Consider the following 14770-nt stretch of genomic DNA (forward strand, 5'->3'; position numbering starts at 1 on the left):
CCACATTCTTCATCAGAATTTCAACAACTCTCATTGTGCCTTGAGATGAGGAATATCCTACCCAAATTCCTGCCCACACCACCCAAAGTTGTGTTCTATGACCCAATCAATTTATAGAATATAGTTGTCCATACCTATTCCAGTCTTGTTCCCAATACTGTACTCCATTAATCATTTCATTGTGGTCAACCCAGGTTTAGGAGTTGTCACAAGAAATTCCTACCCTACAAGAGGCAGGACCTTGTGTGAAAACAGTCATATTACATATCAGCTATGCTGCAATTACAGTGCAGAACTCTATGTGGGCATGACAAGTAACCAACCGTATACTTACATGAATGGCCACATTCAAACTGTGGCAAACCGAAAACTTTCCATCCAGTTGCCAAAAATGCTTCGTACCACAAAAAATATGTCTTCATCAGCTGCTTCACTTAATGAACCATTTGGGTACTCCCTGCTAGCACCAGTTTCTCTTAACTAAACAGATGGGCATTGTGTCTTAAGCATATCCTCCACCCTCACAAACCCCTTGGCCTAAACCTCCACTAACCTGCCTTACCTCCCCCCCCCCCTCCCACCCCATGTAAGCTCTCTCTCTCTCTCTCTCTCTCTCTCTCTCTCTCTCTCTCTCTCTCTCTGTCTGTCCCCCCCCCCCCTCTCTCTGTCTCCCTCCCCCCTCCCCTCTCTCTCTCTCTCTCTCTCTCTCTCTCTCTCTCTCTCTCTCTCTCTCTCTCTCTCTCTCTCTCTCTCTCTCTCCCCTCCCCTCTTTCCCACTCCTCTCCCTTCCTCTCTCCCCCCTGTCTACCCCATCACAACCTGCCACTCCATTCCACCCTTTGTTTTGCCCCCTCTCCCACTATCTACCTCTTATATGATCTACCCTCTGAACTCCTGTCTTGCTGTGCAGTCACTAAGTCATATATCAAAAGGTCTGCCTCACACTATCCCCCTACCCCCTTGTCATCTCATGTATCCTTCCCTACCACATCCACAGATTTCTGCATTTGGGTATTTGTGTGATTTTGTGTGGAAACTTGTGTACTTCTACTAGGGAAAAAGTGAGAATGTGATAGCTAGTGTAAATATTGTTTTCTGTTGTATGTTTCTATGTATTACAGATTCCAGCCACAGGGGAGTGGTTGTCTTTCATTCATTTTTCATATTATTCAATCCAGAAATTTCCATTGCTGTTGTACTTTAAATATTCTTTTTTCAAAATAAAAGAACAGCTTACCCAGGAAAATACCTTTCTTCAAGTCCATTTTCATATTAAAAACTAGAAACAAAAAGTTAAAAGCATTATTCTGTTAACAACAACAAAATTTTTAATCCAGTCTCTTTAAGTCTGTACAAACAGCAGTAGATAGCAAGATTGCAGTTGGAATATTCATTCACCATACGTTTTAACACATGAGAGTAGGAGGCATGAGTTGTCCAAACTCCCCAAAAATTCATTTCATCCAAATATGTTAGATAGCCCTCTCTGGTAGATGAGAAAATACATGATTTTTTTTTGAGCTAGAGAACCATCTGCACTCCCCCCCCCCCCCCCCCCCCCCAAACACACACACAAACCTGTACAGTTAAAGTGTTTACAGCACTCAATATTTACTTTGAATTTATCTATAGCATGAAATATTTACTTAAAATATTTCTGATGTGTTTCACATGATAGACCATTTTGACTATTTCCATTTACATTTGTACTATACATTAAGTTTTCTGAATCTTCTCCATTGAACAGTGACACCAATGGGGACACCTCAAAGCACACCTGTTGGCACTCCACGGGGCCCAAGGGATGGTGGTGGTGATTCTTCAGATACAATGAGTGAAACAGATTCTCAGAAATCATTGAGAATGAGACGTAAATTACCACCTATACCAGCTGATCAAGAAGCAGCACCTCTTCCATCAACTAAGAAACGGGAACGTAGTAAATCACAGACATTACAGGATCGCTTTAGGTTTGTCCAGAATCATATCAATACAAGGCTTATTTTTCGAGTGCTCTTATGATAAAATATGGCCAGAGATCATAGGTTGTATTGATACATTTACTGATTTTTGTTGCTAAAAAATTCCTTAAGATTGAGGACCATATTATTAGAGCTTAATATCCAGTTGACAATGAGGTTATTAGAAATGGCTTTTCAGAACTGCTAACAGTTTTCAACTTAAAGAAAAGAAAATATAGCAAGAAAAATTAATTTCTGTTGGTCTTTAGCTTTGATTTGTAATAATTAACAACCAATGAATGCTTTCACCAAGAAAACTAGACATATTGTATCAAAATATTTTGATGAGCTGTGCTGTATGTAGTGTGGCATAGTTATAAGCATTCTTTATCACTTCTAGATGGTTCTTTAAATTTCTTAAGATATAATGTTTGTGTATTCTGGAATATAAAAACATAAATAACAGCACTCTCTGTCCAGGATGTCAATTCAGTTCTGTTCTGTTCATGCATTGGTGTTCATAATAAAAGTTTCTTCAATGCTAAGTGTTATACTTGATTGGTGAGCCTGCTTTTGGATTTGGACTTGATTTTTGTCATAATGTGGCATTCTTTGGTGGAGACATCAGATACTTCGAAACATCTGCATCACTTTGGCTCCAATTAGGCAATGTAAAAGCCATTACCTGCATGGACACTTGATGAACAAAGTCACAGAAGATGTGCACCGAGCTCTTCCAGTCAAGAATGGACACAGATTAAAGTGGTATGACTGACTCATGAACATGGCCCCTACGACAGTTATGGAAGACCAATATGACCATACCCTTCTCATATGCCAGGTAGTGAGAGAAGACATACAGTGTTATAAGATAGCCAAAACTGCCACATCAAGTAAGCATGAGATAGCAGCCATGAATATTGACCGCATACTTCAGGAAGTAATACATAATGTTGAAGAAGATATGTATCAATCTTTATCACCAATGTAAAATATCAGATAAAAATACCAAGAAGAATGGACTCGGCCAATCGTACTTATGCCGCCGCCATCAAATGACAACCCAGCACCTGATTGACACAGGTACACCTGAGTTCTCCACCAAGTATAATGCTCCACAAAAGACATGACACGTGGATGACTGAGGACAACACATCTGTATATTTTTGTGGTGTTGTCCAAAGAATGGGATGCCAAAGCGAGGTTCACACCAAAACCACAGAACAGTATAGCTGCTGCATCCTGCACTGATACCAGTGTAGCCACACTTCCTAGAGCTCTGCTATGCAGACACAACTGCTGGTCTAGTTAGAGCTGAGCAGAATAATGCTTGGCCCAGTGTGCAGTCAATGATCAAAATGACAGCATTGTCTTAGACAGACCACCAATGTATTAAATGTCATAGACAGAAATTACAGTGAATGCTATGTCAGTTGTACTTCAAGTGCAGAGTCTTGTAAATTTGACTGTATCAAGTGATACTTTAACATTCAGAGACAGTTGTAAATACTCAGAACATTTCTGTGGAAATTGATTGTACAAAGTTGATTAAATCTTCATATCTATATTGTAATAAAGTGAACTAATATTTTACATATTGTGGTTCCACTCAGTCTCTTCCTGGAGCAAACCAAACAACCCTCTATTGTGCTTGTCAGCGTATTTTTGTACAGCAAAACAGTTTCCACTGTGGACAACCTGGAAATGTTGTACACCATTCTATTCACACCTATCAATTGCAAATGATTATAGTCAATCTGCTGGACAAAGCTCATTACTGTAATCAGGATGAGGTTGCTCCCTTAATATGCACTAGTCATTCACTGTTACCTACGTTGGTACCTAGCTGCCAAATTCAGGAAAGCTAAGCAAGTCATCTATCTAAGGGAATGAAAGTGCCTCAGATGAATGTCGTCCATGGATGACAGTCATGAAGATGTAGGGAAATCTCATTGATGTTATCATCAATGATCACTCTGTCTTTTCTGTAATGTTGAATGCCTATTGCTGCCAACTAAAGAAGGCTATGGTTGGTGACACAAAAGCTATTGTACTGCAAGCTGCAAATGTGAAGTTCTGTTAACTGCGAAAACCTGATAGGGCTCACAAAACAAATATATGTGCAAATTATGATCAAATGCAGTGTATGTGTTCAAGGAGAACTTTAGAACACTAACTGTCATGGGCAGCCACAGCTAATACCTAGGGACAGACAACCCAGTCCACAAAGGGCAGCTTAATGGCATCATCAATGGCATCATTCCCTGCTACCACTACAGACAAGTTAGAGGAGGAAGTTACTATAAATGACCAATAAGATCTGGTCTGATAGAGGAACAATGTCAGCAAGTGTTAGCTGTTCTGTGCCAATTATCAGATGTTTTCAAATTTGAAATGGAGAAAAGACAGACCAAGTGGCCCATGGTAAAACATTGTATCAGCCCTGTGGTACATCCACCAGTTATCTGTCACTTGTATAAGGTGTTGCTGGCTGAATGATGGATAATCCGATGATCCAAGAGGAACTGGTGGAGATACTGCAAAATGGCATCATTAATCCTTCAGAGAGTATTTGGTCCTGTTCTGTGGTCCTTGTGAAGAAGAAGACTAGCACATGGCATTTCTTGGTCTACTACCAATGCTGAATAAAATTGCAAAAAGATATGTCTATCCATTGCCGCACTTCGATGACACAATATAATGGTTGAGGAAACCAGCTCAGCTATGGATATGCAGACAACCTACTTGAAAATGAAGACTGATGAGGCTGGCTGGGAAAATACTAGCTTAGTAAATCCTGATGGCCTCTATGACTGCAATCCTATGCCACTTGCACTATGTGATGCTCCAGCCACGTTCAAGCATATGATGGACAGTTTGCTTCTACACTTTAAATGGACAGTGTGACTATGCTATATGTATGTTATGTTAATTTTCTGAAGACATTTGAAGAACATCTAAGTTGCCTGACAACCAGGCTGAAATGTATTCACACAACAGTCCTTTGCCTAAATCTGGAAAAGTGCCTCTTCACCACACAAGAATTAAAAATCTTGGTGCACCTACTGAATGGCAGTGGTGTCCATTCTAATCCTGAGAAAACAATAGTAGTCACAGCTTTTCTGAAACCAAGGCACATTTTTGATGTGAGTAGTTTTCTCAAACTGTGATTGTACAAGTGGCGATTCATAAATGCCTTCTGTACTGACAAGGCATGACCCTTACTGCAGGGAGAGGCAACATTTTCCTGGACTAAGGTGCACAACAGATTTTTCTTTCACCTTAAAGAGACACTAACATCTTTTCCAGTCCTAGAACTGCATTACAAGAATGCTGAGATAGAAATTCACACCCACTTGCAGTTAATGGATAGGTACAGTTCTTATATAAATTAAGGAAGGTACTGTAAGGACAATATCTTATGTTTCCTGAGGACTCTCCAAGTCTGAGAGAACTAATCTACAAATGCAAAAGAGTGCCTTACAGTTTTTTGTGTCATCAACTATTTTTGTAATATTTATTTGGCATACTATTCACCATTGTGATGGATCACCATTCTTTATGTTGGCTGACAAGCCTGAATGATCCTTTGGGTCGACTGGTGGGATGGGCACAGACGCTTCAGGAATACAACATCACAGTGGTAGGGCTGTGCAAAAATGGATGCATACACAATGACACTACCTGGTTTTTGAGGAGTCATGTATCAGAACACAGCAGCATGGACAAAATCTGAGTGAGTGTTAGATTAAATGGTATTTCTGCTGAATAGAGGGAAGATCCAACATTACTGTAAACTACTGAAGCATTGAAGAATAAGAAACCAACCAAACGAGAATTCCAGTTTATAGAAAGAACATTGTATAGGAGAAATTATGATCCAGTGGGATGGGTGAGTTGTTCATCATCCCAGTTCATCAACGGTCAACTGTCCTAAAGTTTTTCCATCATGGCTCTGAGCACTATGGGACTTAACATCTGAGGTCATCAGTCCCCTAGAACTTAGAACTACTTAAACCTAACTAACCTAAGGACGTCACACACACCCATGCCCAAGGCAGGATTCAAACCTGCAACCGCAGCGGTCTTGCGATCCCAGACTGAAGTGCCTAGAACTGCTCGGCCACTCTGGCCAGCTTTCCATCATGCTCCAACATGTGGCTAACTGGGACAGATGAAGATTTTAGACGCAGGTAGCACTGGTCAGACCTCTACTAATTTGTTAGACACTATGTGTATAGAAGTGTATACCATAATTACCTCCATGGCATCTGATACCAATTCTGCACCACTCAGCCAAATAGAAATCAACTTCTTTGGGAAATTTAAAGTCAACAAATGGAAATTGATTAATGATACTCTGTACTAACTAACTCACCTGCTATGCTGTCACGAAAGGTCAACGTCCAAGAATTTGCTAGGTTCCATGTAGAAGACATCATTTTTGAACCACAAAGCACCTTGTATGGTGATCTTTGATGTGGAAAAGCTTTCTACTTGAAGCTAGTATCAGAGGCAATATCATGTTGTGTCATCACCCATGAGATGACAATTGCCAGGCTCTCATGGAGGAATGGCCTCACAGAAATGTTTAGTAAGACCTTAGCAGTTATGCTCTCAGTATGCAATGATGCTAAACAGGGTGGTTGGTATACAATGCAACCTGTTGTGATACTCAAACACAACACAGAAAAGCAAGACACTACAGCCTTCATACTGTTCTTTCTGCACCATGGTTTTAAGGCCAAAATGACAATGGATACACTATTCCTATTTAAACTGGATAATACTCACTATGACTACATGAAAAACCATATCACCAGGACCAAAGAATCAGGGCAGCAGGCTTGCATATGGGGCCTAGGCACCCAGAAGAAAGACTGGGAGGACTATAATACCAAGCAATGGTCAGTCAGATACAGACTGGGAGACTGGGTATGGTTTTTTGCATCTCTGCGGAAAGTGGAACTACTGAAGAAGTTAGTAGAGTGCTACGGCTGTACCATTTTCTTCATTGCTTGTTGACTGTCACATACAAAGATGGGATTACAAGCCCACATAAAGAAGACAAAACTGATTTGAGATCATTCATGTCCTATGCATGAGGCCTCACTACAATACTGAGGCACAGACTGATGACTGTCACTTCTCCTTCAAGGAAATTGAAGACTGCTTCACTGTCACATTGCAGAGAATGTGACAACATGACCAGTGTGCGAGGATCTGCCACCACTGTCATACAGAGAACTACTGACACTGACAAGGCCTAGATACAGGATGCTTCAATGAGAATTTCTGAAACAGCAGGTCACTGTTGCTATAGGGGTGGGAGCAGTGCCATGATCTGTGCTGCAAGCATTGTGGTGTAGCAGTTGGTGTCACTGGTTGGCTTGCTCCAGGCCACCACTTCAGATCTGATCACTGGCAATTATTTGTTATTTTGATACATATCATTTGTGGAAGGTTACTGAAATTTCATTTATTTGAAATGTTTGCATATTCTGGAATATTCACTGTCTGTATAAATAGTAGTGCTCTCCATCCAGGAAGTCAGTTCTGTTTTGGCTGTATGTTGGTGTTTGTAATAAACATGCTTTCAGTGCTCAGTGATGCACTCCACTGATGACCCTGTTTCCTGATTTGGGTTTTATTGTGGTTATGATATGACAATATGATTGATAAAAGTGTATTTGTACAAAGTTGATTCATTATAAGTACTGGATTTAAAATTTACATTCTAAATGTGATGTAAAATAATGGTAATGAATGAAACTTGCTGTACTCTGTAGATTAAATCAACTGAAATGATTTTACTTGGTTTTGGTGCAGACTGCCACAGAAAATGACATATATAGTAACATGAAATATTTGCCACAGAGACATGAAATGGAGATTGATGAAAAGCAAATAACACTATTTCATTATCATCCTAAGCTGTCCTCATCCTACCAGGAGGTATGGTCCTACTGGTTGCGATATGGCTTCCTGCCTTCCTCCAGGCTTTGAACTAGCTTATTTCTGGATTAGATGGCTTCAAAACCATTCTCCAACTTCCAATTTTTCACATTAATGAATCATTATCACAGGTGAAGAAGTGATAAGAAAATATCCTAGGATCAATAGGGGATATAACAAACTATAGCATCTTTAGGATGTCATTTACCCCCTGGCCAACTGAGCCACAAAAATATAACAAAAACAAGGAGAAGATCTTAATATTACCTCACTTTTTCCATTACATTTTGTGGAGTACACATTGTATCAAACTAAATTGTCAGTTAACAAGGTTTCTTGGTTCTCAGATTCTCAGAGAGTTAAACACTCTTCACAGGAGTTAAATGACAGAATTCTTCTGAATGCACTATTTTCAAGGAAAACTTATGCATACATATTTATCAATAAATTATGCGTTCAAAAATCAAGTTTTCATTTATCTAGAAGAAAGCCCTTTAATTACATTAAAACAAGCAGTTCACTAAGTAGACATTGGAAAACAAAGAACAAAAATCATTTTTTGTATTCTCAAAATAAATGTGAGTTAATATTAGTTCCAGAGTAGATTTTACTTTCAATAATTTCATTAGTTTGCCTTTGTGAAGAGCTTATATTAATTAGATCATAGGATATTTATATGCATATCTATACATAAGAAATTATTGACATTTTTCATTTTTAAATATTTTATGACACCATAATCTGTGTTCAATTGAACAGGTCCTTTTCACCCTTGCGACAGACTTCTCTTGATGGACTGCTACCAAGGACATCGAATCTGATGTTAGCCAGACCAAGTGCTAGTGAAACTAACCTTCGAAAAATTGCTCTTGGGGTTGATCCTATCCCACGACCTGGATCAGCACTGGGTTTATTGCAAGGTAATTGTTATTTTACCTTACCATGAATTTGAAACAACAAAATTTAGCACAACTTTGTGTTAGGTGGTAAGCACTTCTCCTGCAGAGCTATGTTATTTCTAATAATATTTTGATGAAGGAACATCAAGAAACTCTTGCACAACTCAGTTATTTCAAACTTTGGCCAGTGATGTGTCGTACCAAATAAACTAACAAGTATTTAGGTTAAAGATACATCCATACTAACCTGTAGCTCCTCTTTTTATCTTGATAATGGTGACTAATTTGTCATAGTGTTTTGCTTTGTCATGAATTCCTACAGAAAACAATAAAGTTTGGGAACAGTTTTGATCCATGACTTTTAACAAATTGGTTCGAATAGAGTTCAGAATGTGCGTTTTCCTCTCAACAGTATTCCTGAATGTTTTGAGTAAGCCTGTGGTAATTAAACTCGTGTCTGTGGAACTGAGTAAAATGGTACAGTAATTAATGACCTGGACTCACATGTAGGAGTGCATTCCAGATCCTCACTTGACCATCCATATGTTCGATTTCCCATATTTTCCTTAATTTCTTAAGATGTGTGGGTTCCTTTGAAAAAGATAAAGGTATCTTGCTTTCTTAACCTATTCTAATCTAACATCTGCTACTTATGAAGTGTCTTTATTAATTACATGTGAGACCCTATTTTTCTATCCATCCTTCCTCTCATGTCGATGAGACATTGATCTGACTGATACTTACCAGTCCCAGTAGCAAATGAGAATGAGGAAATTTTGTATCAGTGAAAAACCAATATCTATGAGAAATTATCAATTTTAGTAAGCATTCTTCATGCCTGGCTATACCACAGTGTTGTGCACAAGCATGTGCTACCCTCTGCTTACTGTAAGTTAACAGAATTATCCAATGAAGATAATGATGGTGTTACCCACTAGTGAGATGCCTATAATTGGTATACCTGTTTCAGTGTTGTTATTAAGAATGAAAGTGGTAAGTGATATGTTAAATTTTGGCTCATATTATTACCAAGAAATACAGTCACTGGAAACACCAGTCAACACATATTGTTGAGTTTGACAGTGGACACCAGTGAAAAGCAGTGTGGCTATAAAGTTGTAACTTAGTTTGTGAACACTCACCATGGTGAACAAATTACTAATTGATTCTGAGGTAGAACTGATTGTAAATGCTTCAGATTCTGACAATTCAGTTTCTAAATGTGAAGATTATATGGAGTAATGGTTCTAAAGTGAAGATTCTGATTACTTTTACTATCAATGTTCTGTGAACAATGCATAAACTATTCATTGGAGAAATCATACTAGAAAATGGCAGTGATGTCTGATACTACCACTGAGTGATCTCTCTGTAGCCAGCATTATCAAAAGCACATGTGGAAAAGTAAGGTATGCAGCAACCAGAATAACTGACATAAAATGTTAATTTGAAGTCATCTTTTACAGAATTGAAAGTTATTAAGATGAAAAGTATTAAGGTGAGAGAATTTGTGGTCAACAATGGATAAATATCAACCATATTCCATTTCAAGCAAATTTAGGGTTTTTATTTGTTGATGTTGTATGTGTACTGTATAGCATGTCGACAAAAAGCAAGCTGGGTGAAATATCTAGTTAAATATTACATGTTTTGTAATTTGATAAACAAATAAAACAGAGAAAAAATTCAGTATACTGGCATATGTGCTGTAAGTCATAACATCTAAGAAACATTGAGAAAATTAATTTTCAAGTTATGTAATCCTGGAGCCAACAGGACTGTCAATGAACAGTTGCTAGGGTTTCAAGTCTGATGTCCCTTCAGACAGTATATTACAAGTAAATGAGCAGTGAAAACATTGCATGAATTGAAAGCACAAATTTACTGAGCAAAGTAACAAAATGAGCAATAAGAAAAACCAAGGTTTGAGGGTTGCACTTGATCTTGTCAGTGAATTAAAGAGTTTTGCGTGTAACCTTATGATTCTAGGCAGCAACTCCTAAAATGGAAAGTGACACTACTAGGATTTATTGCAAAAAATGAACCAGAACTTTCACAGCAAATAACCAACAGGAACTTTTATAGGTCAACATTTTACTTAAAAAATAATATGAGTGCTGTTAATTGCATACTAAAAACGAAAAACAAAAATGTAATATTTATGAGTATGATGCATATCGATGTTCATATCAGAAATAGAGATGACAAAAAGCTAGAAATGATGTTGGATTACAAAAGGGATTACTAAATAGGCTGTTGGCCCACTCTGTCAACTAATAAGTGCTTATCCATGCAAACAAAAATAAATCACTGGCCAATGATCATGTTTTACAGCAGTTTAGACATTTCTGTATACAACACTTACATTTTGTGACCTTCAACACATTCCAGTTGGAATACACACAAATTAACAATAAAGTGAATATTCTTAGAAAAACCTGATAAATAACTCATAAAGCAACATACTGCATAAACAAAATGTCTTCCAAGATCTGAGGATTCTCAAGGATACCTGAAACTTGTAAAAAATATACTTGCAGTCTTGGTTTGAACAACAGGACAAACTGTAAAATGTTAATGCTTCAAATTGTACCCATAAAAAAACCTTGTATGGAAACTGTAAGAGACATATTTGTATAGCTCATATAATATACTTGTGTCCAAACTGTAAGCAATGAATGTTGAAACTTTTCTTTATGTCTGTCCAACCAGACTGTAGGGTTAGGACAATGATTTGCTGGCCTATAAGAAGACCAGTATCTCCATGACTTTAGAGATGGAGTGTCCATTGGAGATGGAATACTGCTGCCTATGTGCAGTCACAAGAACAGTTAACCTAGCCAGTTACAAGGAACATACATTTTAATATGGAATACAAACTATTATGAACAAACTAGAAATCGAAGTTAACCCTTATGTGGTCACGCGGCTTTTCCTAACGTTAATAGTTCATAGAGAAAAGCAGGTTATTTTGAATTCTTCAGCTTTCCTACTGTTACACCATTCCCAAAACATTCATAAATCTTCATTCAAGCAGTTATATAGAGACAGTAGTGACAGAATTATTCACATGTTTGCTGTAGTTTAATAATAGTGAAACTGTTGTAAGAACAAAAACGTAAATATGTTTTAATTATTTTCTTGTCCATGCATTCAGATGTGAATAAGATAAAAGTAAATACTTGGAGATATGCAAACAATGATATATGTAACAGCAGATACTCATAGTATAGCATATAAGACACGTAAAGCAGCTAATAGGTACATAATTATGGTTTTAGTTTATATAGCTTTGTTTATAAAGCACTATAGTTTTCAAAAACCATAGAGCAACATTATTAAGAAATTTTAAATGTTTGATGAATCTAAATTCATTACAGACAGAAAAGTCACAAAATTTGCAATGAAGAAAATAAAAACACATTAAAAAGTTTCAACGTATGTGAGGACAACACCGTATTGCATTAACTAGTTAATTTGATTGTGGATCTTTTCAGCTTCAAGTGTTGTGAGCAGCTCAGGAATGAGGCCAATCACAACGGGTATTGGTACAACAGATCTGACAAGTACAACAGCAACATACTCATCACCACTGGCTGACTTAGCATCATGTTTGCCTCCAGACTTGAGACACTTACTTGGAAATTCAACATATTCTGATTCTGGAAATTACGGAAAACAGGTTTGTATGACTTTGTCTAATAGACTGCCCATGCAACAGTTCAAAAGATTGTAATATGGGCAAATATTGGTTGTCTTGGGATAGTAGGAAAGTCACAAATTTCCATAAATTGCTATCAAAACTGGTTCTTAGCTTAAGTTTTAGATTTACCTTATGTATTTGGATTTCTTTGTACATTTTTTTCACAGAGTATCATACTATTCCACTTTTGTGATAATAGTATGTTTGTTTCTTTGGTTTTAAGCTAACTGTCATATGTATATCTATTTTTCTGTTCAAAAATAAGGCCTTAGTGTCCAGAGACAGTGCCCATGTGTGTGTGTGTGTGTGTGTGTGTGTGTGTGTGTGTGTTTGTGATAGCATGAATATGTACTTTTGAAGAAAGACTTTGCCTGAGAGCTAAATTATTTCTAGCATTCTTTTTCATTGTGCCTGCCTGTCTGACTCAGGGTCTCCTCTATGTTGTGAGTAGCAGTCTGTCCTTTCCATATTATTGTTATTCCATCCTGGACTTTCATTTGTTTCATTTATCTATTCATTTACTTATTTCATTCTGTTTCAGTAATTTTATGTTTTACACTCAATTTGTTAGTATCAGGCACTCACTCCGTTCACGAAGATTTGCAAGTAGTTCTTATTTACTTACTTTTATTTAAAAATATGATTAGTAATGAGAAATTAATAATATGTAGGAACTCTAGTTTCTCAAATTCTTATTGTTTCTTACCTTGTTCAATATCAGAATGACGTTAAGTCATTACACACTGGAAAATTGTAGATGGAAGAGCAATATAATTAAAGTATATTGCTATTCACCTCACATAGGAGGCACTGACCTGTTGGATGCTTTTTTAGTGATTGGATTTGGCCACTGTCATCTCTGGTCACTGTGGCCCTACTGGAGTGATTATGCAGGCTCATCTGGAGTTGGTATTGAGGGCACAGAAGAGGAGGGGTGAGGGATAACATGATAGGGATAGTGATGGGATGTGTTGAGGACAGGATAACAGGCTGCTAGATGTAGCATTGTCAAGTTGTGTAGTCACCTCATGTGGTATTTTGTCACCCAGCCAACCTATGCAATATCCTTGCCCATTAATATTCCATCACTGCTCCCACCCCTTGCAGTATGCATCATATTCCTATAAAAGACCTAGATGCAAAACCTCCAATTATAGATGCATTTGAATATATACAAGAACAAGATGGTTCTGTAAATTTAGAAGATTAAATACATACAGAAGTTGGAGAAAAGAAAACAAATATTATGAAGATAATAAAATAAAATAGAAAATTTTAATTTATCCACATTTACTCTTGTTAGGCATCAGCTCCATGCTACTATTTTACATCTAACTCTCCATATACACTAACAGTCTTCACTTACCTATAACTGAATGTATGAGTGTACATTATACATATACAATATACTGGTAAAAAACATAAAAAATGAGGTATCATAAATCAAAGGGAATACATTTCAATCAAGCTTCTTTTGTGAAGAGATGACCAAAAATGCATACTACAAAAATCAGTTATTCTATGGCTGCAATTCTGTGAATAATTTTGCTTGAAAAGAAAACTTACTGCATACAAAATGCTACAAAAGGTATCTATATTGACCGATGGATTGTTGACTCCTCTGAGATTTGTGTAGTTTGTATTTGTGTATTGTGTAGTTTATGGCTTGTAGTAGTGTTCCTTCTTCATGACCACTCATAAATATTTGAAATGATACTTATCAGAAAACATCATTCCATTTCATGTGAATCAATTCATACCCATTATTTATTGCAAGGTTCAACCTGTAATCCCATTAAACACACACTTCAAAACATTTATCAATGGCTAGAAAATCACAACAGAGACTATTAGTTCTTTGGTCCCCCTTACCTCTTATTTCCACAAATTACCACTTATTTCATAGATTTGTATCGAACAAAATTTCTCCATAACTACAATTTTTTGATAATTCAGTCATGATGTATTTGGTGTAAGATATAGAGAATATCTTTAAAATAATTTACTTTACTTAAAACTTTCTCTACTAAATGGACAGAGCAATATGATGCAGTGGTTAGCACACTGGACTCACATTCAGGAGGACAATGATTAAAATCTGCATCAGACCATTCAGGTATACGTTTTCTGTGATTTCCCTACATTGTGCCAGGCAAATCCATGGCTGTTTCCTTCAAAAGGGCATAAAAAATTTTTATCCCCATCTTCAAAAATCAATCATAGCTTGTGCTCTGTCTCTAACGAACTTGCTG

At 37.1% G+C, this 14770-nt stretch overlaps 1 protein-coding gene across 1 annotated transcript in view; it reads left to right on the forward strand.

The window, feature by feature from the left end:
* The window catches only part of LOC126298156 (histone-lysine N-methyltransferase 2D-like), a 989658-nt gene that overhangs the window by 847068 nt on the left and 127820 nt on the right, over window positions 1–14770 (forward strand). Inside the window, exons 14-16 of the mRNA XM_049989466.1 lie at window positions 1748–1970; window positions 8676–8836; window positions 12313–12497. Of these exons, the coding sequence (XP_049845423.1) occupies window positions 1748–1970; window positions 8676–8836; window positions 12313–12497 (569 nt within the window). The remainder of the gene's footprint in view (window positions 1–1747; window positions 1971–8675; window positions 8837–12312; window positions 12498–14770) is intronic.

This window comes from Schistocerca gregaria, chromosome X, assembly GCF_023897955.1.
Source record: "Schistocerca gregaria isolate iqSchGreg1 chromosome X, iqSchGreg1.2, whole genome shotgun sequence".
Taxonomy (NCBI): Eukaryota; Metazoa; Arthropoda; class Insecta; order Orthoptera; family Acrididae; genus Schistocerca; species Schistocerca gregaria.